At 45.4% G+C, this 26,130-nt stretch overlaps 1 protein-coding gene across 1 annotated transcript; it reads right to left on the bottom strand.

The window, feature by feature from the left end:
• Positions 1–4,860: 4,860 nt before the first annotated feature.
• On the bottom strand, positions 4,861–25,587 carry LOC101723121 (betaine--homocysteine S-methyltransferase 1). The gene is made up of 9 exons (XM_004870209.4): positions 25,516–25,587; positions 25,113–25,299; positions 20,821–20,953; positions 14,819–14,937; positions 13,436–13,627; positions 12,884–13,031; positions 9,234–9,416; positions 7,308–7,536; positions 4,861–5,544 (listed from the first exon to the last, which is right to left on the bottom strand). Exons 2-9 carry the CDS (start codon positions 25,143–25,145, stop codon positions 5,358–5,360), a joined length of 1,224 nt encoding a protein of 407 aa, XP_004870266.2. The 5' UTR covers positions 25,146–25,299; positions 25,516–25,587; the 3' UTR covers positions 4,861–5,357.
• Between the last annotated feature and the right edge of the window lie 543 nt (positions 25,588–26,130).

Below are 26,130 nucleotides of genomic sequence, written 5' to 3' on the forward strand. Positions count from 1 at the left end.
GGCTGCAGTGGGGATTCTCCAGGCCAGGCCTCTGGGGTGCACACGGTGAGAGAAGCATGAGGAACAGAAGGTGCTGAGGCACTGAATGGTCCCATCTTGACTGCCCATGGGTCTCCCCCAGGGGAGCCCCAGAGTGTCCTGGTGACTGGAAAGGCAGAGTCATCCTGATTGGCAGAAACTCCCAGGTGACTCTAGAGTTTAGCTAAGGCTTGAAACCAGCTCTGCGCCCAAGGAAAGGAAGTGAGGCCAGGCAGCCTCATCAGCTGGGAAAAGCATGGAAGGGTGAGATGCTGAGGCCCTGGACATGGTCAGGCTCACATGGGTGCCCCAGGGATGCTGCCTCTGAGCGTGGGGTGGTAGACCTGGAGGTGACCATGGAGGTAACCCTGGGGTGGTGTAGATTCCTGGGATGAGGACAGGAGCCCAAGGAGGCTGGAGGAGGTGGTCCAGCTGTCACTGTGGGTGGGAGAGACTGGGAGGAGGAAGAAGAAAGGACAAGGACAGGAAGAAGGTGAGTGGTGACGGACACAGCCTCGAAGGAGAAGGGAGTTGGGGACCCAGAAACGGGAGGTTGCAGGAGGGCTGTGGGGACCTGCAGCCTGTCGTCTTGTGGGGAGTGTTGGGGAAGGTAGGAAATGAGCAGCCTGCCAAAAGCAGAGCTGCAGCCCCAGCAGGGTCCTGGGAAGAAATCACCGTCAGCAATACTGGAACCCTGGGGCCTGGTACCCAGGAGGAGGATGTTTTCATTTTCAGGGCCAGGTGGAATGTGAGCGGGTAGCATTTACCTGCCGTCTGCCAGTGCTGTTTTAGCCTGTGTCTGCTTAGCCAGGGGAATAGTCCATTAACAGCTGGAAACACACTACCAAGAGGCACTCAGTAAATACTGACAACAGTGAGGCCACTATGTATCTGTACCATCCAAGGGAATCGAGTGTGGAGTGCCCCAAACTCCTGATTCTCAATGTATTCGCTCCCTTTTCTGCTATGTTTCACTAGTGTGTTTGAGAGATGGCTGGATTCCACTAAGCCAGTTCAGATGCTGGAGATGCTAATCTTTCCACAGGACAGTAAAATCTCATTAAGTCAAAATAACTGGAAGAATGGTCAAGCTGAAGTGGAGAAAAGTTTGGACTATTGTAAAAGATATTCAGCTTTTTCCTTTCAAGGCCATGAAGTAGATTAGAACAAATAAATACAAAATAGGACTAAGTAGAGGTCTTAGTTGGAAGACAAACTTTTGCACAATTTATAAATGATGTATTAACAGTTTGCAGGTAAGCAATGACTGCTAAAGATATTTTAGGCATTTGGGGGAAATATTTTTTTAATTAAAACTAAGCTAAATGTTTCCTTTGAAAACTAATTATTTCAAAGGTGGTGGGAGATTGAGACTATGTAGTTCAGGCTGGTTTTGAATTCACTACCTAGTCCAGACTGACCTAGAATTCACTGTGATCCTCCTGCTTCAGCTTCCCAAGTGCTGGGTTCACAGGCATGTGCCACCACACCCATAGCTGAAAACTCATTTTTTGTGTAAAAACATACACAAGTCACAAATTTAAAAGTAAATGTTAGTCAAACTACATACTTAAATTATCATGTGTTTGGTTTAATAATTTTTTTTTTTTTTCTGAGACAAGGTCCACTATGTAATGTAGTACAGGGTCACTTTGAACTAACCCACTAGGTAGCCCAGGTTTAAATTAACCAAATTTAATGCAAATCATAAAACTAAAATGATAATCAAACACAAGATAATCTCATTACTCTTCCTCTTTAATAGTTGAGAAATTACAATGTCAGAACAACTCAACCAGTGCAAGAATAAGCAGAAAGCAGTACAAACTCCTTCCTCAAATACTGAGGTCAGCCGTGCTTGTTCTAATAGCCTTAAACCCCCAGGCTTGAGCTTTCTTAAGAGTCTGGTAAATACCCTTGTTCACAGCCTTGGGATCCAGGCTAGCATTTGGAGATCTCTCTACTGTTTTAATTTTACAGCTTTTCTCTATGTGACTCGTTTGGCATCATTTCTGTAGCTCACAGCTGTGTGAGGGGTGATATCTACTCTTCACTTTCTAGTGCTTGCTTTTCCAACTATCCCTGGACAACAGCCTTCAGCTGCTTGGAAATGGTCAGCATTTCTGAGCGACTCCTCTCCTTCAGAGTTTACCAGTCTCACCCAGTGAGCTGCACTCCTGTTACCAATGTCAGAAGTCTCTGCACTTGGCTATCCTCAGTTTTTTTTGTTTTCTAACTGTGAATCGAATCCAGGGCCTTCACACTCAGCTACATCCCCACTTACCCGACTCCACTCACCTTTTAAAAATTCTTGAGATGGGGTCTTGGTAAGTCTCTGAGTGGCCCAGTCTGGAATTGAGTTTGAGATCCTGATGCCTCAGGCACCCAGAGTGCTGGGATTACAGGCACTGCACCTGGCTCCTCAGTCTTGTTCATATAGTAAATATTTTTTATGAAGGCATTTAGACATACCAGGCCTTGTTTTCTCTAGCTCTGTGGTTTAACATGCTATCTCTTCCTCCTTTGTTGTCAGTACTCAGGTTTGTTGAGCCAGCCAGCAAGTAACACGTGGGAGGCTGCAGACAGGCAAAGGAATGTTATTAATGGGAGGCTATTTGGGAAAACAGCCTGTACAGTAATTCTCCCCAGCACAGGGATCTGCTGGAGACATAGAAGGCTTTCCTTACTGATGAGTTATTTTGGGTAGGATTTAAAAAAAAAAAAAAATCAAAAAACCCAACGAACCGTCCAACCAACCAACCAAAAACCAGATTCAAAGAGAGCTCCCGGTGGTCTGCTCGCTCAAGTCCAAAGCGAACAGGTCCTCGGGTAGCCTCTGGTGGACACTCTGGGAACTACAGCCTCTGATCTACAGATTGGGTCCTTCCGTGCTGCAGGGGCTGCAGGGGCTGCAGGGGCTGCAGGGGCTGCAGGGGCTGCAGGGGCTGCAGGGGCTGCAGGGGCTGCGGGCTGGCGGTCTCACCCAGGGCTATTTTGCTGCAGTGTGAGTATCACTCTTTCGGTGAGTGTGTGCTGACCCTGAGTAAGGCCATAGATCTCCGTTTCCTGACCCCGCGGGGCCACTTGTCTAGGTCCCGGCTCCTGGTGGCCGGGAAGGCACGGGGCTTCTTGCCTCAAGACAGAGTTTGCACTTCTGATTTCTAAGCCCCGAGGACTGTGAGTCCATAAAACACCTTTCCTGGTGAGAAGCGTCTGTTTAACATAAACGACCTCTTAGGATCCAACAAGCAAGACATCTAGAAGTATGGAAAGGAAAGCACTTGGAGGAGGGGGCGAATCCTTATATTTTTCCAAGGTGTGAAATCTACCACCAGGAGGCGATGTGGACTGCAGCTAACCCCGGGGACAGAGGCCCTGTAGTTCTGATGAAAAGGCTTTAAAGGTCCAAGGACGGGAGAAAGAGTAGAGGGTGAAATACTATGTGTGTGCTAGAGCTCTGAAAAGAATATTAAAGGGACGTGCATTTTGCACAGTAATAGAACAGTAAGTCCAATAAAGTTTCTATCACCTATGAAGCAAAGTATTAACTATTGAAGTTGGTTTCCAAAAAATAGAAACGTGAAGGTGGTGCTTACAGCGCCTCTGAAAAGAGCACGCTTTGTCTCTGTCTGTGCCCTGGGGAGGGGCGGATTATAAACTCAATGAGAAAACCTTGGACATTTCTCTTTCCTTTAAACACTGCTAGTGCCTCTGAAATTCCAGCATGCCTTTGAGATAAGTGGGTAGATTTTTTTTTTTTTTTTTTTTTTTGTACCAGGGATTGAACTCGGGATCTTGTGTTTGCGAGGCAGGCAGCAGAACCACTGAGCTAAATCCCCTGCCCTGTTATTTTTTAATAGAAGGAGAAATAGAGGTATAAAGATTCCATACAGGACCTAGTGGATTGTCTGGGTTTTGTTTTACTTGTACAATTTGATTGATCCTTTTGTTATTAAAAGAAAAGTGACAATTTCAGAATAGCTCAGCCAGTCCACAAACTTTAGGGAGCAGTGTGAACTCTTTCCTCCTTTGGAGGGCAGCGTGTAGCTCTGCAGGTCTTGCATACTCAGGCTGTGCTCTTTGGAGAAGAGTGGATATTAGATCACCAGGGGAAGCATCCCCCTCAGCCTAGGCATCCTGGCTGGCGTTTGGAGAATCTGTTTATTTTGTTTTGCATTGGAGATGGTTGTGTGTGTGGTACTGGGGATTGAACCCAGGGCTTTCACAGTGAGCTATATCTCTGGACCTTTATTTTTATGTTGGACAAAGTCTTGCTATGTTATCTGGGCTGGGCCTGAACTTGTGATTCTCCTGCTTCAGCCTCCCAGAGTGCTGAGATTACAGGTGTACACCACCATGTCTGACTCCAACGATATATATATATATATATATATATATTAAAAATAATTTTTTTTTAAAGCTACCAATGTAATACAGGCTCAGTGCTCCTCAACCTGACTGGCTGGGGGCATTTAGGTGGGCCCAGTTTTGAGCGGGATGAAGAGGGCACATATACCAATCCCTCTTCTTTCCTCCCCATAGATCTATATGTGTGTGTGAGAAGAAGTGAGTCAGGAAATTTAAAAGAATGGTGGAACTCAGAGCAGGATGCTAACCTTTGGATACCCAATAGTCAGCTGCCGATGGCTGCCTGTGGCTGGCTTTCTTATAAGAATAAACTTATACTAGGTGGACCTGTGTGGTCCCTATGTATGAACTGTTTCATGACAATGCTTTTCTAACTGTGGGTCAGAACCCATTAATGAATCATAACATCAACTTGAAAGGATCTCAGCCGGTATATTTTTCTAACTAGGGTGGAATGGAAAAGAATACAAAATATCAGAACAGATGACACATTTTATTTCAGAGATTGTATGCCATTACTGGGCCATTGGACAGACTGTGTTCCTTAATAGCAGTCACATTCAGAAGTGGTCGGAAGTCACTTTCCACAGCACTCGCCTGTCCCTGCCTGGCTCTGTGTCACTCATGACAGGGCAGGTCTTGTGCTCCCTCTCAGCCTGCCAATTTCTGGAAATGGGATTAATGTCTGGATTACTTTTCCTTTGCTGCAGTGATTTCTGTAATACCTTACACACGACAGGTGTTTAGGAAACCTGTTTCAGATTTACTTTGTATTTTGGTTGCTTCTAGATAAACTCTAACATACTTTTAGACCTGCCAACTGCTACTCATGATTCTCTTTCGTTTGGCTAATACCAAGTATACATGTAGGCTGGCACTAAGGCAAACACTGCTTTTGAACCATCTTTTCCTTATTTGTACACATGGAGGCCCAGACATACAGGAATTCAGCAAAGATAGTCAGGTTGTGGCTACTGGGTAGATCTGAACTCCTGTTTTTCAAAAAGCTCTCTCAGCTGCTGCTCGGTGGTGGCTTCCTTTTGCTGCATCAGCTCGGCTGTCCCTTTGGTCACCCCCCAGGCATCAGGCTTGGACAGTGAGGGGTTGTAGGGCCTGCCTGAGGCGATCCGGAGACTCTGCCAGTATTCCTTCCTGGCCCTGTGGGACCAAAGCACAAAACATCAGGCTCCAGCCCTGTGTGTCCAGCGCTCTGTCCCCGAGCTACAACATAACCCAGGGCATCTTCAGACTCGGAGAGTGCGTCCGTTAAAGCAGAGTAAGATCTTTTGACCCCTCAAACTGACTGTCTAAAATTGTCTCAGATTTCCTCTTTTTCACATATGTATAGGGATAAAAAGCTTAGAATTTAGGGAGGGGATATTTTCTGTCCAGTGTATGTGACCTGTCCACCCTCACATTCTGCCCTGTACCTTGTGGTCCGGCTCTGAATGGCTTCTGTACCTCTCCCTCTGCAGAATTTGCTTCCTTCCTTCTCCCTTCTTTTCCCTTTGTCTCCTTCTGGCTCAGTCCTCCTCATGGCTGAGAGCCCTTCTCGGAGGCATGTGTGCAAGGCTGTGGCACTCACTAACTTGCAAACCTACCCTCACACGGGCCGCCTGACACACTGCAGGCCTCTCACTGCCTATTTGAAGTGTCCTCTATCAGCTCTGGTTCCCTCCACTGTGCTTAGACTTCTAGTTTCTCAATGCACTGTTCTCTTCCCACCCCGAGAGCTTCCAGCATGCTGTTCCTGTGTCTGACGACATAATTCACCCTGAAGAATTCAGCTCAGGCAGCGGCAGGCTCAGGCACCCTCCATCGGCCCCCTCCGTCTTTCGCTTCTGTGGGCCATTAGCTCGGCTCCAAGTGGCTGCGCCTGTGCTCCTCCTCTTGTGAACTCACGCCATCACGGGAACAGCCTGGGTCTCGGTCTACTCTGCTAACCCCCGGAGCGGGGCGCAGGCTGTGTGACATCCAGCTTTCGGCAACAGTGTCAAAGCAGTGTCTGACAAAATTGTGCTCGGTGAATGTCTGCTGAGTGTTGTGGGATGGCTCCCTCTGCTGGGTGGGCCACTCTCCAGCCTTCCTTCTCTACTCAGCCTTCAAAAGGGTCCAAGAGACCCTTTTTCTAGAATATCTTTCTCCTAGGCAGACTTAGTCATTCTTTTCTCCTGTTACTTTGTTATCCATTTCCCTACTGTATCATATATTGGATTTCTTATCCATTTCCCCCATAGTCTGCGAGTCTCCAAATCAGAGACCACAGATTTCCATTTGTGTAGCATTCCTCATGTCCTTCACCTGCTTGATAAAAAAATTTGTTTTCTTGTTATTATTCATCTCTACCACTGGAATGTAGGATCGAGGGCAAAATCCTTGTGTATCTTGTTTACTACTATGTTCCCACTGCTGCAAATCTTTTTTTTTTTTTGTGGTACCGGGGATTGAACTTGAGACCTTGCTCTTGCGAGGTAGGCAGCAGAATCACTGAGCTAAATTCCTGGCCCTGCAAATCTTGACATAAAACAATATTGCTGTGTTTAAGTTGTATTTGACTCATAAATCCACATGATTCAATGTTAGCATCTCCCATGTACATGGTGCTTTCTTAGACCAAAAAAAATAACATTTCATTACCATATATATTGTTCATAGTCTATATTCTTTTTTGTTTTGGTACTGTGGGTTGAACTCAGGACCTTGTGCTTTCGAGCCAGGCAGCAGCACCACTGAGCTAAATCCCCAGCCCTATATTCTATATTTTTAGAGTCTTCAACACAGATCAGCTCATGAAGCTGTTTTATAAACATTTCCGGGAGAGAATTTAATCATCACATAGCAAATTAGCTGCCCTTTTAGTGGTCTCGCTTGGACATACGGTATTCAGATCCAAACCAGTTTGGGCTGGAAATGGTGCTTACCTCGCTCTAATCCAGGGTTTGGTGTGCATGTCCAAACCACTTCCCCAGCCCCCATGCTTTTCAGAAGCTGGTGGCAAAAATCCCCTTTCTGGGGCCAGCTCTTCCGCAATCGCCCTGATGTGGTAGGGCTCGAACCCACAGCACCCGCCGATGTACCGGACCCCCAGGTTGTAGGCCTCTCTGGCATATTTCTGAATATCCCATCTGGTGGCAACTCTGGGCTCCAGTCCTGTGATAAATGTCATTATGTCTGAATTCTTTTTATTAAGAAATCCAAGATAAATAGCTGTAATAAAATTTTCAATAAACCAAACAGGTTGTAGATACTCAATTCTTAGATTTTAAGCTAATAGAGACTCTGAATCAACACATGCAGCCTTATGTCCTGATGAGCCATCCTCTGAGCTTCTCCTCATCACTGAATCAGGGTGACCTGGGAGACAGGCAGTGCATGGAGGAGGGGCAGTGTAGCCTCAGGGGCTGGGGCAGAGAAACGCCTTGGCTTCTGCCTGGCTTTGCTGGGAGCACTGGCCCTGGGAGCCAGATGCTGTGCTGCAGAAATACTCCAACATCATTGTGGAAGGCAGAGAGGCAAGGAGCTGGGGTCTGCAGTCCACAGACAACAAGACACTGAGCCCCAGAGCCACCTACATGAATATGCACATGCACGTAGTAGATCCTCCACTGCCTGCCGGGCTTCAGATGCCCCAGTCCTGGCCAAGCTCTGGGCTGCAGCCCCTTGGGAGATCCTGAAGGAAACCCACCCAGCTCCACTGTGCCTGATTTCTGAGCTCTGGGAACTGAGAGATAATAAATATATAGCAAAAATAACCCAAATGCTGTGTCAGCCTTTCTCTCTTTCCTCTTGGGTCATTATTTTCTAATACTTTATAACATCTCTGAGCATCACAATAGAAGACAGGGTTTAGGATAAGGACTTCAGAGTGTGAAGGAGGCTGATGCACTCTGCCCTGGCGACCTCTCCAGCTTGATTTTCAAACTGGGCTCAGCCCATGTTATGGCTTGTGTCTAGATGTCCCCTTGAAGCCTGGTGCAGTCATAGGCGGGGCTTTTTCAGAGGTGGCTGGATCTAGAGTGTGTGATGCTGGGATTATGTGTGTGTGATTACTAAATCAGTCCACTGATCGATTTGGCACCCGCCCTAAGCCCAGCAGCCTAGATAGAATATAAGAGGAGCAGAAAGAAGCTGGTATTGGCAATTGGACTTGCTGCTTGCGACTTTGGCCCACCATGCATTTTTTCTCCTCTGCAAAGTCCCTCTGCCGTGCCACCCTGCCTTGGAGCCAGCTGACTGTGGACTGAAATCTGTACAAACTGAGACAAATAAACCTTTCCTCCTTGGGTGTCAGGTATTTTGTCTCAGCAATGAGAGAAGTAACTATGACACCCCACTTTCCAGGATGTGGAGAGGCTCATTCCTCTGCCAGGAGTCTAGGAATCCCCCTTCACCTCCGTTACACAGTAGTCCTGCCCAGGCCCAAGGCATTGAAGTGTCCAGCAGTATTCTCATAGAAAAATGCACTCTGTAGACAACTAGTTTAACCTTTGGATTTTCCTGGTGAGAACGTGAAGATCTAGAGGAACTGAGGAAATGTTCCCTAACAACTCAGCCACAGAGCTAGAATGGACCAGATTTTCTGAGTCCCACTTTGGGGGGCTCTTTCGCAGCCTGAAAGCATGACTGATTGGTTGTCACCTCAGAGTTTATGTTTAAGTTCAGAACTTCCCCTGGCCCATCTCCTAGTGTCTAACATCAGGGGAGTTTGGGCTGTGGGACAGAACTAGGGGCAACAGATGAGAGCTTTGCAGCCATTTCTTTACTATGACAAAAGCTCTCTGGCTGTATTTATTTGAAATTTATCAAGCAAAGATATTGAGATGATTTATAAAAAGTATCTGTCTTACCAAAGGGGAATTCTGGGAGATCAATAAAGCCTTGCTTGCCGCAGTCTGGAGTGTGGTAGGCCAAGGGCTGACTCATCAGGTGAGCTTTTAGCCCTGCGGCCGCCAGGCCCTCCTTCATGAGCTTCACTGTCTGCAGGCTAGTTGTGGGGTCGAAGTGGCAGTTCACCCCCACAATGGAGGCGCCTGCAAGCAGAGGACAGGTTAGCATCGGGACTGCCCTGCTACCCGGCGCCGACTCTGTTCTTCTTTAGGAAGCCCCTGTTTGGAGTGATGAATTGGAAGTGTTGCATGGGTCCCCATGTCCCACAGCCTAAGCCAGTTGTGAGCAAGACTGATTACTAGTAGGCAGAGTGCTTTCTGTAAAAAGTACTTTGAGGAGTCTGGTATAATTGAAGTGTCATTTATGCAAACTGGGCTGTCCATCTTTTTTCCCCCAAAAAAATCATGATTGGAGGGTTTTTTTTCTTTTTTACTTCAAAGTTTGGTAGTCAATTTTTCAACACTTGACATTTCGTTGCAAGCACAATAATTTTCAACACGCCCAGCTGCTAGACTGCACCTGTGTTTACCACAGCGCTGCTCATTTGAGGCTTAAATAAATGTTCCCTCTCATCAGGTCTGTTTAATAATTTCACTAGGCTTCTTGGGAAAAATAGCAGAAAGTAATTTTTAAAAAACGTTTTTCAGAAATCTGTTTTCCAGAAGGAATTTTGTGTCTAGGGTTAGTGGTTTGGAGAAAAACACATTCAAAAATCCTTTGACTTGAGCTGATCGATATGGTTAACTACCTGTCAATTATTTGTCAAGCCTTTCATTTACATTTTAGCCTCCAATTCACAACTACATGGTGTGTGCTCTTAAAGCTTCCTTCTAAAATCTGTTGCTGTGGAAGTTTGATTTAGGGAGAACAGAATGTGCTTTAGACACTTGTTTTCAAAGACTTCTTAAAGAAAAATTTTTTTGCAGGGGATACTGGGGATTGAACGCAGGTCCTTGTGCTTGTGCAGCAGGCAGTGAAACCACTGAGCTAAATCCCCGGCCCTCAAAGACTTTCTTGATGGTCATTATGTTCTTTTTTCTTTTTGGTACTGGGGATTGAACTTGGGACCTTGCGCTTGTGAGGCAGGCACCACTGAGCTAAATCCCTGTCCTGATGTTTATTATATTCTTAATTGCATCTGGGCCAAAGACAATTGATCATGGCATTGTTAGACATGATTTTAGAAATCTCCTCCTCCTCAAGATTTGCAGAGCCAATGTGACTTGACTGCCTCTTGAAATGGGAGAGATTTCAAAAGTGAACTTCTCTTTTTGCTTTTTGTATTTTTAAGATTTTGGTAAAATATATAATCATAAAATTGGCCATTTTAATCATTTTAAGTGTTCAGTGCTGTTGCATTCACAACATTCTGCAGCTATCATCACTGTATTTTTTGAGACAGGGTCTCCTATGTAATTCAGGTTGGCCTTGAACTCACTATGTAGCCTAGGCTGGCCTTGAACTCGTGGTGATCCTCCTGCCTCAGCCTCCTGAGTGCTGGGATTATAGATGTGTGCCTATACCTGGCTATACCTGGCCACACCTGGCTATCATCACTGTTTACTCAGTTTTTGCACTCCAGAGAAAAACTCTATAACTATTAAGCAAAAATTCCTAATTTCTCCCTCTTCCTCCTGCTCTGGGTGATGACTAATCTACTTCTGTCTCTGTGGGCTCGCCCCTTTTGGATGCTTTATATGAGTAAAGTCATGCTTTTTTGTTCAACTGTGATTGTCTTATTTCATTGAGCATGATGGTTCCTAGGTTCATTCCTGTTATAACATATATCAGAGCTACATCCTTTTTCACAGCTGAATACTTCTCCATTGTATGGATGTGCCACATTTCGTTTATCCATTCATCTGCTGAAGCACTACTGGGTAGTTTCTACCTCCACAAGAGTTTCTTTTGGATGACTCACAACTTGGACTTTGTATCTTAGATTCATAGATACCAAGAATCAGGCCAGGAGAGACTTCCTAGCCACAAGGAGAGTAGTGCCGTGTGCAGACCAGGAGCAGCAGGGTGGAGGCTGCAACCCTTGGCGGCTGGTGCTCAGCGGTGGGCATCTTCGAGGTCCTAGCTGGGATGGGTCTGCCGAGTGCTCTTCATTCTTGGTCACTCGTGACTCAATGTTGCCAGGTCCAGTGTGGAACTCTGAGCAGCTCTCAGCTCCGGCCACATATTGATTAAGGATCTGCTTTGTGCTAGAGACTATGGTAGGGCACAGGGTGCTCAGTGCTGACCAAATAGACACAGTTTCTGCCTTCATGGCTCTTATAACCTATTGAAGGAGTCAGACATTAAACAGATAAACAAGTGACAAGTGCTATGTAGGATATATGTAGTGTGCAGTGATATAAAAAATGGTGGCTGTGCTGGGTGTAGTGGCACATGACTATAATCCCAGCTACCCAGGAGGCTGAAGCAGGAGAATTGCAAGATCAAGAGCAGCCTGGGCAACTTAGCAAGACCTTGTCTCAAAATACAATTTAGAAAAGGGTTGGGGATGTGGCTCAGTGGTAGAGCAGTTGCCTAGGATGAGCAAGGCCCTGGGTTCAATCCCTAGTACCATAACAACACCACCACCAAAAAACCAGGCAGCCACTTATTCCCTACTCTGAACTGAGGGGAGGGAGTGGGTCTGGGTGCTGGCCAGGCGTCCCCACCTGTGACCAGTGGAGATGGTCAAGTCCTTCACTGGTCCTTCTGAAAACAGTTATCTTACTCCCACCCCTATTTTTATATTTCCTATAAAATGAGGATTGTACACTTTCACTCCTAAACCAAATTATTTGTTATTGTTAGTGGCAAGTATGAAAGAGATTTTCATGAAAAACCAGGACTTGGAGAACAGAAATTAAATGAATTGCTAGTCAAAATTTCTCTATTTCACAGAGTGGGTCCCCTCTTCCCTCTGACACTGTTATTCCTGGGGTTTAAAATGAAGAGGTTTTGAAAACAATTTGTGAGCTTCTCCTAACTGAAATGAAACACAGTGGAAATTGTATAAAAAGATACATGAAGTGGTCAGTATTTCATATCAAAGATTTTTTGATTTATTATATCAATTACAAAAAAGCAAAGCATGCTCATAATTTATGAGAATGAAAAAACTGGCAAACAGGGCAACTAGCTTTAAAGTTATGAATGTTTGAAAACCTCTATTTGAGACGAGTTTAAAAAATAAAATGCATCCTGCTGGGTATGGTAGCACTCACCTGTAATCCTAGCACTCAGGAGGCGGAGGCAGGAGAAACTGTGAGTTCAAGCCCAGCCTGTGCCACATAGCGAGACGCTGTCTCAAAAAACCAAACCAAACCAAACCAAAAACAAAAACAAAAAATCCTACTATTTCTTTTGACTTAGCAAAACATTCATTCTTCTCATTTCTAGGTGTTACTCTCCAGCATAAGGCTAGTTGCCCCGTTCAAGAGGCTGGTGATATGTGGTGTGTATCTTTACACTTTTTTCCCCTTTAGGACTCAATACTGATAGTACCAATTATTCTCAAGTAAATCAGTTGTTCCCTGTTAGCAAAAGGAGCACACACTGATGATTCCTGGGAGGGTGACTCACTAATTGCAACGTGATTGAAACATGTGGTCACCTGCTCTCACAAGGCGCACGGCACACTCTCCCGGGGACACGCCATGCAGGTCGCCCTCGGGCCCGATGCACATGGTCACTGCCACGGGTTTCCCGGACACTTTCAAGGCCTCCACTGCCCACACAGCTTCCTCGACATGTTCAAAATACTGCAATCAGTTAGGGCGAGAGTGATTTTAATCGTGCTTCCCACAAAACCCTGAGAACACTTATTCTGTTGTCCATTTTTAATACTGCGGAGAATGGAAGGGTGATTTCTCAGTATGTGTTGGAGCCCAGAGGCATGAAAAATACTCTCATAAGGCCGGGGATTTAGCTCAGTGGTTCCGCCGCCTGCTTAGCAAGCACAAGGTCCTGAGTTCGATCCCCGGTACCAAAAAAAAAAAAAAAAAAAAAGAAAAAGAAAAATACTCTCATAGATTAATTGCATCACATTTAGTAGGAGCCTTAAAGTGGAAAAAGACTGCAAAACATAAATATTATTATCATGATCGGTGCCTGACCCACACAGACATCATGCCCGTATCCTGTCTCTGACCATGGCTTTGTTTACCTCTGCGATGAGGAAGTCCACGTTCTTCTTCACAAAGACCTCTAACTGCTGCTGGAATATTTTTTTAACTTCAGTTTCACTCTTGCAGCTGAGGTATGAAGGCGTCTGACTTACACCACCTGCTACCAGCGCATTCCCCTCATCAGCCACCTGCCGGGCAATGTCGCAAGCAGCTTCGTTGACTTTCTCCCCCTAAAAGAAGTGAGGATGGGATACATTTACCTTTTCATGGGAAACTGAGATAAAAACTCAAGTGCCTGCAGCTCAATTTTAGGCTTATAATTATGATTTTATTATGGAAAAGGTCAGGGAGCAGCTCAGTGCTTGACCAGGTTGAGTGGCTTGCAAAAGCACCACTGATGATGATGACAACAAATCTAGTGGCAGCATTAGGAATGTGGCACCAAAGATCTGGGAGAGGGTAAAAGTTTCTTCGTGAACAGATCTGATCTGGTATCTTCCTCTACCTGACTTGCACTTAGGTGAGCACTTAGCAAACATTGATGGAAAAGATGATTACTGGCATTTGTTTGTTTGTTTGTTTGGAAAAGGTCTCACTTTGTTACCTATGTTGCCCAGGCTGACTGAAGTTGTGATCCTCCTGCCTCAGCAGCTGGAGTAGCTAGGATTTTACAAGGTGTATGCCAAATGATCAGCTTTAATTATTAATAAGATAAAAATTCAATTAAAATGACAACAGAATTCATAACCTTTTGTTCTTTGATAAACATATACTTTGTAAGGTATATTCTAATTATTTAGAAAATTTGAAAACTTGACTCTGAGCTGGGGTTAATTTTTTGGTTTTTTTTGAGGCAGGGTCTTTTTGTGCTACCCAGGCTTGCTTCTAACTCCTGGGCTTTAGCACTTGTCCTGCTTTGGCCTCCCAAGTAACTGGGAGAGAGGGCATGCAATTGCTGGGCTAGGGGTGAAGCTCAGTGGTGCAGCATGTGAGGTATTGTTTGATCCTCAGCATAGCCAAAAACAAAACAAAAAACCATCTTCAATTGCATGTACAGAAGGCTCAGTTTTGATGGGGTGAGCAGTTTGCCCAAAAGCAGATCCCACTCCATACTCCTGCACTCCTCTGCCTCTGACCTTTCGTGTCCACCATGCGAAGTAAGAGTGTGTAAGGGTCCCTTCTTTACTCAGCAACCTCTTCAAGACCGGGAGAATAGCTGATCATTAAATGCCTCCCCTTTAATCTGCATCATTAAATGCTTTTCTGTTGATTTTAGAGACTCCAGCTAAACCTAGGAGTGGCATTCACCTGCCTCACATTTCTCTAATAGTAGAAAGAGAACTCTAAGAGGCTCCAGGTTTTCTCTATAAGAATCTGGTGGCCAAGGTGCCCCTCAAGGTGTGCCAGGTTGGCATACTCACAGATATCTTCTCTGCCACATAGTTGCCCCTATTCTCCAGCTTGTCCTCACTGGCGTAGAATGTGAAGGTCTGCATGACGTTGGACCCAGCTCTCAAGAACTCTCGATGGAGCTGGCGAACTGGAGACAGATAGCACAAGGAAGGCGATCAGTTCTATCTACTCATTAACCCATGGTGTTTCAAAGGCTCTCAGACAAACAAGCATGCAATGACTGCTTAGATTTCTAGCTGCTGGACATATGACCATCTTGAGGCTTAACAAGAGGGAGATCTGGGGTCTCCTGGCAACTCCGGCAGACCTGTGGTCTAGACTGAGGGGTGGTCAGGGTGGGGTGTTCACATTTCTGTATTTGCTCATGTTGTTTATTGTTATTTTGTTCATTGTCAATCTGTTCATTGGTCATTGACTGCATTTTGGTAGGCATTCATGGACACAAGGATGAACAACCATTGTCCTGTGCCTGGAAAACTTTATGATTCATCCAAAAAGAGCAAGGCAAGGATGTCACTCTCACCACTCCTGCTCTTCAGCATAGTACTCACAGCTTTAGCAAGAACAATCTGGCAAGAGACATAAATAAAAGGATACATATAGGAAAGGAAGAGGTCAAACTATCCTTATCCACAGATGACAGGATTTTTATGTAGAAGACCCAAAAACTCTGTGAAAAGACTCTTAGAACTAATAAATTCAGCAAAGTAGCAGGTTATAAAATCAATATACAAAAAGCAATGCTGTTCCTGTACACTGACAATGAACTCACTGGGAAAGTCAGGAGGAAAACAATCCCATTCACAATAGCTTAAAAAATTAGATATCTAAGAACTAACCTAACCAAGGATGTGAAAGACCTCTATAATGAGAGCCGTGGTACTCTGAAAAGAGATCAAATAAAACTTCAGGAATGGAAAGACAGCTTCCTTTCCTGGATAGGCATAACAAATATTGCCAAAATGGCCATATTACAAAAAAAATGATATATAGATTTAACTCAGTCCCAATCAAAACACCAACAGCATTCTTCACAGAACGAGGGAAAAAAAATCACTCTAAAATTCATTTGGAACCAGAAGGAACTCACAATAGCAAAAGCAATCCTGAACAAGAGCAAGGCAGGAGGCATCACAATCCCAGATTTTAAATTACATTACAAAGCTACAGAGTGATATAAGGAGCATGGCACTGGCATGGAAACAGACCTGTGGGTCAGTGGAACAGAACAGAGGATGTAGAAACAACCCCAAGAACACTCAGCCATCTGACCTTTCACACAGGGGCCAAAAGCATGCTGGGGAAAGACAGCCTCTCTAACAAGTGGTGCTGGGGAAACTGGCTGCCCATGTGCAGAATAAATTTAGATCCATGTCTCTCCCCCATACTAAAATGAAATCAAAATGGATTTAGAAATAAAAATAGAAACACTGAATTTTTCTGGAAGATAAAACAAGTAAAACTTCTGACAACATAGGCGTAGGCAAGGGCTTTCTGAGCAGAAACCCAGAAATGCACAAGAAATAACAACCAACAAATGGGGCCGCATCAAATTAAAAAGCTTCTGCATAGTAAAGGAAACCACCAAGACAGTGCAGGGACAGCCTACAGAATGGGAAAGGTTTTCTCCAGCTACTCCTCAGACAGAGGACCACTATCTAGAATTTAAGAACTCAGAAATTAGCTTCCCTAATTAAAGGCCAGATCAAAAATGGGCAATTGAGATGAACAAACACCTCTCAGAAGAAGTATGAATGGCCAACAGGTTCATGAAAATATGTTCAGCGTCTTCGGCCATTAGAGAAATGTGAATCAAAACAACACCAAGAGTCCACCTTACTCCAGAAAGAATGGCTGTCACCAAGAAATCAAATAACAACAAATGCTGGTGAGATTGTGAGAGAAAAGAAGCCCTTCTACACTGCTGGTGGGAATGTAAGCTAGAACAACCACTATGGAAATCAGCGTGGAGACTTCTTAAAAATTAAAAATTGAAATTCCACTTGACACAGCTATACTTTTTTGGGGTATCTTTTTGAAAAAGTTAAAGACATCATATCACAGCGATCCATGCATACCCATGTTTATAGCACCACAACTCATAATAGGTAAATCTTGGAAGTAGCTTATATGCTCATCAACAGATGAATGGATAAAGAAAGTGTGCTATATATACACTCAGTCATAAAGAAGGATAAATGGGAATCATTTATCGGAAAATGTTGCACTTTGAGTCCATAATGCTAAGTGAAATAAATAAGACACAGAAGGTTAAACATATTGCATGGCTACTCTTACATGAGAAGCCCAAAGTATAAATAATTTAAAGAGCAAAATAAAAGAAGATAGGTAACAAAGAGATAGATTCTGTGGAAATGGGAAGGAGTCCTGGGGAGGGGGCAGACAGGAGGGAGGAACAGGAAGGGGAATTAAAAAGGATCAGGATTTGATATGTCTAACGTACCAACTCCTCATGCTGCTTGTATTTCTTAGTATCACAAGAATATACTAATCTTACAAAAAGGAATAAGTGACTATAGCACTGTGTGGATGGGCTATGCAGGAAGAAGAGTTGATTTCTACCATGGACATGGGGCACAGGGATGAGGGAGGCACCACAGAGAAAGAGTCATTTGAGCTGTACTGTGTTTTTGTTTTTGTTGTTTTGAGACAGTCTTGCTATGCAATCCAGGGTAGTCTTGAATTTATAATCCTCCTGTCACAGCCTCCCATGTGCGGTTTACAGGTGTGCCACCATGCCCGGCTGGAGTGGCACTCTAAAGAAAGCATTGTGCCAGGCAGAGAGAATGGGGAAGGACATCCCTGCAGCAGGGGCAGCCTCTTGTGTTCCTGGAAGCCTTTTAATGCAATGCTTTCCAAAGTGTGGTGCCTCCACCGTCGCACAGTATGATTATATATGCTGGTTCCTGGACCACCTCACAGACCCAGTGAACCCACACCTCCATGCTTGGGGCCCAGGAATCTGTCAGGTGAAACAAACTTCACTGTTGAAGTCAAAATGTGAGCTTCCAGTTCTACTAATTTCATCTTTTTATGTCACTTTTTTTGGGGGGGGTACTGGGGATTGAACTTGGGATCTTGTGCTTGTGAGGCAGGTGGCGGAACCACTGAGCTAAATCTCTGGCCCTAATTTCATCTTTTTAAAAAAAGGTGGGCCAGGGATTTAGTTTAGTGGTTCTGCTGCCTGCCCTGCAACTGCAAGAACCTGAACCTGAGTTTGATCCCCGGTACCAAAAAAAAAAAAAAAAAAAAAATGTAATCCTAGCACTCGAGAGGCTGAGGCAGGAGACTTGCCACTATTAGTTTGAGGCCAACCTAAACTACATAGCAAGATTCTGTCTCAAAAAAAAAAAATTAGTTCCCAGTCTTAGTTCTGGAAATATAAAAGTTGTATATATTTTCTGGGTTTCACAGTGTGGATAAAGCTCTTTTACTTTGGATAATATTGAGGGGTTGTGGGTTTTTTGTACTTTTTCAGCAGAAATAGATTTTGTACTTCTGCAGAAATAGATGCATAACCCAAGAATATTATCAAGAAAAGACACAGCTCAGTCAACTTCATAGCACTTTCCAGGGTGCGTTGTGTTGAACGTGTGCCAGGCACTAGTGTAACACTTTCCCTACAACTTATTTTTTTTTTGGTACTGGGGATCGAACTCAGGACTTGTGCTTTTGGGGCAGGCATGATGCCACTGAGCTAAATCCCCAGCCCCTCCCTATAACTTTTCAAACCTTCCTAACAGCCACATGGCCTCGGGGTGTGAGCCAGGCAGTCTGGACCCAGGTCTTTGGTCTTCACCCCAAGCAGTGCCACTCCTCACACTGCTTCCATTGCCTCACACGGAGTTCCACAAAATGCGCTCTTCTTTAATAACCATGAGAAGCCATGGTCCACCTTGTCCTGTGGTCACTAGGACTTCCTTCACTTTCATCTGAGAGATCTGGCTCTTTCAGTCATCTGAGCAACCTCACACAGTGGGTGTCATTTCATCTCTGCTTCACCTGCTCAGATCCCAGAGGGCCACCAAGCCCTCCTGGAAGGGCCTCTGCACTGAAGCTCTCCTCAAACCTCCCCTCCTCATCTTACTCCGAGGCAGCAGGCAAAGCCCTGTCAGTCCACTCTCACTCCATCAGGCTGAGAAGGTGGAGCACACGACAGGCCTCAACTGTCCTGGGGGGCAGAGTGTCACAGCAACCAAGAACCCACCTTCTAATACAGGTGTACAGATAACAGCGATGATGATAGAAACAAAACCCCACAGTGCTCTCCAGAAAATAAGGCAAATAATAAAGAGGTGACAAAGACAACTAAGGCCACACTGGCTGAGGCTGCAGACCCCACATCCTCACCATGAGAGGCTCTTCCTGCAGCCACCCTTGTGGTGGCTGCTGATAGCGTGCAGGTGTGTGTGGCCTACAGCTGGGGAAGGGCACAGAGATCCAAGCCCTGTACTCACTTGGGAACACTTCGAACAGCCTGTCAGCTACAGAGCTCTGGAAGGATGGCTGGAGCTGTGGTCCATGCTGTGTCCAAGCTAAAGTTTCCCTGTCCTCCCCCGCTCCCTGCTCCTCCCCAGTGACAGCTCTGCACACACATCTCCCTCCCCTCGGAGCTGGTGTGTGGATGGCCAACCTGAATCAGCTGCATTCAGGACTAATCCTCAGAAACCACTGGAAACTGTCATGTGGATCTGGGGCTTCCTCCACCATGGATGTGCACCCCCAACTGCTGGTGGCAGGAGGGTCTCTGTGAGCGGCTAGCAGCACTGTTAAAAACACTAGGCAGTAGTGGACAGGGCTGGCTGTGCAAGTGAATGCACAGCCCACAGGCACTGTATCTGACACCCGAGGTGTACATGCAGGTCACAGGCAATGGTAAGGACGTCCAGTACGGATTGTGGGAACCTATGACAGCACTAGAGCCTTCAGGACTTGGAAGACAGTGAAAGGCTCAGGAGAATTATCCCCAATTTAAGGCCACATCTGAAAATCTGAGGGCCTCCTTGGTGACACAGCCAGAGAGCAGAAAGAGCTGAAAATCTGGCCTGGGACTAAGCTCTAGAGAAGCAGAGCTCCAGAGATTGAACTGTCAATAAGGCAAGCCGGGTCACCAAAGTCACGGCCCTGGTTAGGAGGAAATGGGACCCTGGCACTGGGGGTGAAGACGTCTGAGGTACCTCCCTAAGAAGTGTGAAAAGCCCCTGAATACCCAGAGGTCCCTTTTAAAGATGAATGCTTTCTTCTTGAGGGCCATACAGAGGCCACTGCCTTTTAAGAGCACCTGTCCCCTCCAGTTCTCTGCCCCCACTCCTGGCTAGCAGAGATTTGTTTTCAAAGAGTAAAGCAGGAGGGCAGAGCCTTTGTGCAGGTGTGGAGCAGGGAGACCGCTGACCATGCCTGGGGCTGGGCTCAGTGACAGGAATTTAATTCATGGCCAACGAACGGTGGAGGGAGTCAGTGATGCTGACAGGTGCCATGGGCTGCAGAGGTGGAGCAAAGGCCAGGGATGATAAGCTGGTGCAGATGGAAGGCCCGGTCTTGAGGCTGGGGGCAGGAGTCCTCCAGCTCCAGGAGAGGAACAGGGGGTGCATGGGTGGGGTGCTGATCACAGAGATTTCAGAAGAGGCAGCCCTGGGTCCTGGTGTGGGTGCAGGCGAGGGTGGGCTGCCTAGCGGGGTGTGCAGGGAAGTGCACTGGAGAGGGGAGGGGACACAGGCACCACCAGGCACAGTGCAAGATGGGTTGTCCGCAGTCACCTACTGGTGAGGGGAGGCAGAGAGGAAGGCAACGAGCCAAGTTCCAGGGCAGGGACCAGGAGGTGGACGGTGGACAGCAACAGGGAGAGCCATGGTGCTGTCCACTGTGTTATACTGTCACACTTCATCGTGCCACAGTGATCCAGGAAAGTGTGGCCTGCCTGCCTTGGCTTGATGGCTGCTTCAGGACTTGGAGCAACGTGTGAGAACTCAGAACAGGGCCAGGCACCGACCTGCCTCGGGGTGCTCCACGGCAGCTTCCGGGGTCCAGGGTCCTGCCTTGACGTAGCCCCGCTTCTCCAGGGCGAAGACAAAGCCTCCATCTCCAATCACCACCTCTCCGGCGTTCAAGCGCTCTAAGATGCCCTGCAGTTACAGGCGATGGGGAACAGGAGTGACTGGAGTTCTTAAAACAATTTTTTACCTTCAGTATTTATGCTAGTATATTTTTGAGAATTATGATTTCTTTAGAACTCCCTAAAAGCATTCATGTTTTATACGTAGCTCCCTGACAGAATGTCCCTGTAATGAAAATACGTGTACTCCTGTGTATGTGCTGGGTGTCTTTCAAAACACATGAAAGAGTTTTAGCCTGGGCTGTAGTTCAGTGAGGGCACAAGGTCCTGGGTTGACCCCCAGCACCTCGAAAGAAAAAAGAAAGGACTTGCAGAGTACTGTGGGAGGATGATATTTTTTTTTTTGTTTTTTTGTTTTTTTTATAGTTGTTATGGTTTTTTTTTTGTATTAAATTCTTTTATTGGTACACTGTAGGTATACAACACAATTACATTTCTCATTGGGAATTGTACCTTTATATGATGCATCTTGGTTCTTATTTTTTTCCCATTCCTAGCCCTCCCTTCACGCCCTCCACCCTTCCCTATTTACAAAGACTTTATTTCCATTTTTTTCCATTTCTCATCATTTTTTCCTTTCCCTTTTTTCTTTCCCCTGTGCCTCCCACTACCCCTACCCCTTTGGACCTTTTATTCCTATTTTACATTATCAATTATTCATTCTAATCATTGGTACATTTTAGGTACACAATATAATGACATTCGAGGATGATATGTTTGAAGAACAATTTTCTGAGAGATTAAACATTTGTTATAAACCCCTAAATTGATATTTGCTTCTTTTCTTTTTTCATTCAAAATTGTATTACTTTAAAACATTGTAGGGCCAGGGATTTAGCTCAGTGGTTCCACCGCCTGCCTCGCAAGTACAAGATCCCGAGTTCAATCCCCAGTACCAAAAAAAACCAACACTGTACATATTTATGGATACAGTGTGATATTTCAATTCCTGCACAAAACATGTAAATGATCAAATCATTGTAATTAGGATACCATGTCCTTATATATTTATCATCTCTCTTTTATCATTTCTTTATGTTGGGACCTTCAAACACCTCTTGTCTAGTTCTTTATAAAATATATAAAAAGTCACTGTCAACTATAGTTGCCCCACTAAAGCCTATTTTTCTTTCTGGCATTTTGGGGTTCAAACCCAGGGCCTCATGCATGGTAGGCAAGCATTGCACTGCTGAGCTACACCCCCAGCCCTGAAGCATGTAATTCTTTGTTTTTATTTTCTTTTAGGCTTTTGTTTATTCTTTCTTTTTCTTTTTTTTTCGCTTTTGCAGCATACATTCTTAAAATCATGACTGCTAGCCTTCTTACTCTAGGGGATTAAAACTATTTTAAAGTGGAATATAATACTATTAAGGCATTTTAAAGACTAAAAAGCACAAAAGCCTTGATAAAGACGGAAGGAAGAAGATTTTGGCAAAAGGTGGCCAAATCACATACAAGACCTCTGTCTTTGGCATCAGGGCCACTTGTCCTCACCAGCCGTGGTGTTGTGGGTAGCCAGGATGTTGTGGGTGTACGACATTGGTACTTTATGCCAAGAGCAGGAAAGAGACAAGGAGAATATTCATGCAACTTCCTGCCCAGGCTCCAGACCTATTCCATTGATCATACTAGACAAGAGTCACTCTGGTGGTAATGTTCAAGAGATGAATTTGGAGTAGAATATGTTAAAGAGGGTTTTACAGGTTAGAAAGGAAATTCACTAATGTGACTATTTTTGTCATCTCAAAGAATCATAGACTTTAAAATAAAAGGTACTCTACCTTCAATTTAGGTGGCTCTCACTGCTTTTGGAAATGAGAAATCAGAGTCCAGAGGCCTTGAGTAATTTGTACAAGATCTCTCACACTAAAAGAGCTTTCCTGGCAAACCTGTAATCCCAGCACTCTGGAGGCTGAGTCAGGAGGATTGCCAAAAGTGGACTACATCGTTGAGTTCAAGGTCAGCCTGAACTACATAGGGAGACCCTGTCTCAAAAAACCAAACCAAACACCACCACCCCCAACCCAGAGTCTTCCTGACTTTCATCCTTAAGGAGCATCTAGATTGATTTTACACAGGGACAGGAGAGGGTGGGACTGCCCTGCACAAAGCACAGAATGTAAAGGAAAAATCAGTTATGTTCCTTTTATTCCCAAGACTGGCAGACACACCAAGTACCCAGATAAGAAGGGCTGCATACATCTGAGCAGGACATTCATGGGATTTTGTACCCAATCCTTCTTTGCCTTCTCTAAGTGCCCTCATATAAACCCCCTTCCTTCTACAGCCCCATCTCATGCCACGTGGGCAGCATGCTCACAATGAAGAGACAACTGACATGCTCAGAGCACATGTAAAATGAAGGCTTGTTCAATGTAATTTTGAAATCCAAATATTTGTCATGATTATAAATCATGTGCCACGTCTCAAAACAACTTTAATCATTATGGCCCAATTAACCAGGAGTCTGTCTATATCCATATGTATTCCTGCCAATACAATTATATAAAAGTGTGAATGAAGGTCACATAAATTATTTTCACTTGGGTAAAGTAATTTATGACATTTTGGCAGTTAGCAGTTCTTGTTGAACATATACGTGCTTTCAAACTTTAGTACTACATTTTAACACAGCCTAGCCAAGAATCTGAGATTTGGTGGCTGGATGGGTAGGGGCTATTCAGTAATCATGCTGACCACAAGTCTGTTGAGCAATGACACCTGAATATACTAGCTCTTAGAATCTACTACATCTTAAAATTACTTGAAAAAAACCCCAGTACAATATAATTACCTGAATGTCAGAATTGTCTGCTCTTATGCTGAACAGATTTTTTTAAAAAATGGAACATGTTATAAAAAATATTGTTTTGTAAGAAAGTATACAAAACAGAATATGTAACATCAGTCCATTTTGCTTTAAAAAGTACGTGTTTGCCCAGAGAGCAAACTAGCAGAATATATACAAAAATATAGCAGGTGCTGTTCTTTGTGCTTTTACCGGCTGTGCATAATGAACACATTGGCTCTGGTGGACATGTGATTGTCCACACTTTAATACTGAGACAGAAACAAAGTTACTAAGGAAAACTTTCCCCCTGTGATGTCCACCAGTTCTTTAGATAATTCCTTTAAATAGTGAAGTTTCTGAGTTTGAGTTTGGAGAGTGGACTGGAATCCGTGGTTATGCTGGGCGAGGGGGTGCAAGAACTCAGGGAGACTGAGGTACAAGGACCCAAAGCTGGAGCCTGAAGGAGTATGAACTCCACCATCCTAGGCTGACCAGAGGCCACTCTAAGCCTCTTCCATCCTGCTATTATTTTACACCTGCTAAAGCTGTGTAGTCTGGGGCCCAGTAAGCCTGGCTACACCCCATAACTCCCATCATTCTTCAGCCCTGCTTCTGAGGAGCAACCACCACCCCTGTCCTTTCTCAAGCATTGTCCCTGGTAGCCACAACTCCTTTCAACTGAACTCTCTCCCTCGAAAGTTCCGTTTTGACCTTTTCCTTTCTACCCTTCTTATGCTCACGGCCCCGTAAAAGACCTCATAGCCTGTAGGAGAGTTGCCAGTCTGGTCTAAGTGGCAGGGAGATCTCTCTCAGGTTTGTTCTGAGCTGTACCTGTTGTATCTTTGTTTTTTCCTTACAGAGCCCAGCCTGGGCAACTTTGCAAGATCTTGTCTCAAAAAAAACCCAAATAAAGGGCTGGGGATGCAGCTCATTGTGAAGGCCCTGGGCTCAATCCCCAGTACCCTCCTCCTCAATAAATAAATAAAAATTCCTGACTACGTTAATGGACCCAAACTAAGAAAACACTGAATTCAGTCTTCGCAGGAGACCACGCTGTCTCGCCCACGCGGACTATGCCTTCAGCCCATTCCTGGACTGGCAGTGATTTTTGGCCCACTTGCAGTGGGAACCCTGCAGCCATCACCCACCACCCACACGCACCCACCGTGGGCTCTGCACTTGCCCTGGGTACCCGGATCACGCCTTTTCCTGCAGGGCAGGTCCCAGACGGCCTCCCTCACCCCTTGAGTAGCCCCGTGCGCCCGGCCCGTCCCCACCCCGAGGACGCTCGGGAGGGCTCAGCCCATCGCTGCTCCTCCGCGGGACCCTGCGGCCCTGCTCCTTTTTCTGAAACTGTTTCTGGCTCCCCGGGACTCACTTTCCGGGCCTTCTTGCCCTCAATGGGTGCCATCGGCGAGGTCTGGGGTCTGGGAGTTTGCGCGGAGCGGAAGGAGTGGACCGGACCCGCGGTTCTGCTGCGAGCGCCAGGCGCAGCGAGCTTTATCCCGGGCCAGGCGGAGCGGCTGCGGGGGAGGAGGCGCGGACCGCCCCGGAGGGTGGGACGCCTGGGCAGGGAGTGACAATAACAATAACAGTAACAACAACAATATTAATGACAGAGCTGGTGCCGCCCATCCCTGCTCCCGCTTGAGTCCCGACCCTGACCTCCCCCTGCTCCGTGATCAGACAGACACCGTCAGCCACTCCAGCCCCCGGGGGAGGCCCCCAAGAGTTTCGCTGGGGGCCCAAATACTTGTCCAAGGTCAAGGAGTCGAGATTACCAAATGAGGAAGAGCTGTCCAGGACGAACTTCATCCGCAGGCTGATCTCCTGAGGACAAGCGTCTCCCGTCACACACGCAAGTGCACAGCAGCCAGGACGCGTGCAAACAGCACCTGTGGAAAAGCCCAACGTTCACTCTGAATAGGCTCAAAATGCCCCTAGCCCGCATCCAAACGTGCCCCGCGGTTTCTGGTAATTCAGAAGTTTCTAGTAAGAAAATCTTTGCAGTATTTAACGGGACCAGACTTCTAACAGCGAAAGTGCAAAGTACTTTGGAGACTTCAAAATTCAGTATGAAAACTATTTGTGTATCATAAGCATGAGAAGAACTGGAAGGAAATGCAAGGGTCAACTGGAGTTACTTGTTGATAGAATTAGTGCTTGTTTTTATCTTTTTCTTCCTGTTTCTACTGTATTTCCCAAAATATTTTTACACTGAGAACATATTGATTTCAAAATAATGAAAACATTAAAGAATGTATGTAACTTACAGAACAATATAAAATCTGAGACAAAGTTCAGAACCTTTTGTCCAGGTAAAAACATGGAAGGAACTTCTATATGTGAAACAATAACCTCTTTTTCAATATGTGCGGAGAAAGAAATGTTGGATT

This window comes from Heterocephalus glaber, unplaced genomic scaffold (genome assembly GCF_053883595.1).
Source record: "Heterocephalus glaber isolate CG9 unplaced genomic scaffold, H.glaber_assembly_v1.0 deba00001757, whole genome shotgun sequence".
Lineage (NCBI taxonomy): Eukaryota > Metazoa > Chordata > Mammalia > Rodentia > Bathyergidae > Heterocephalus > Heterocephalus glaber.

What these genes read in the sequence shown, in the direction of transcription:
- LOC101723121 (XM_004870209.4), bottom strand. Translation starts at nt 25,145, where the DNA reads ATGGCACCCATTGAGGGCAAGAAGGCCCGGAAA. An exon ending in CGTGGAGCACCCCGAGGCAG is followed by an intron (nt 14,938 to 20,820) that starts GTCGGTGCCTGG and finishes ATCTGTCTCCAG; the next exon opens with TTCGCCAGCTCCATCGAGAG. An exon ending in TGGACTTCCTCATCGCAGAG is followed by an intron (nt 13,032 to 13,435) that starts GTAAACAAAGCC and finishes AACTGATTGCAG; the next exon opens with TATTTTGAACATGTCGAGGA.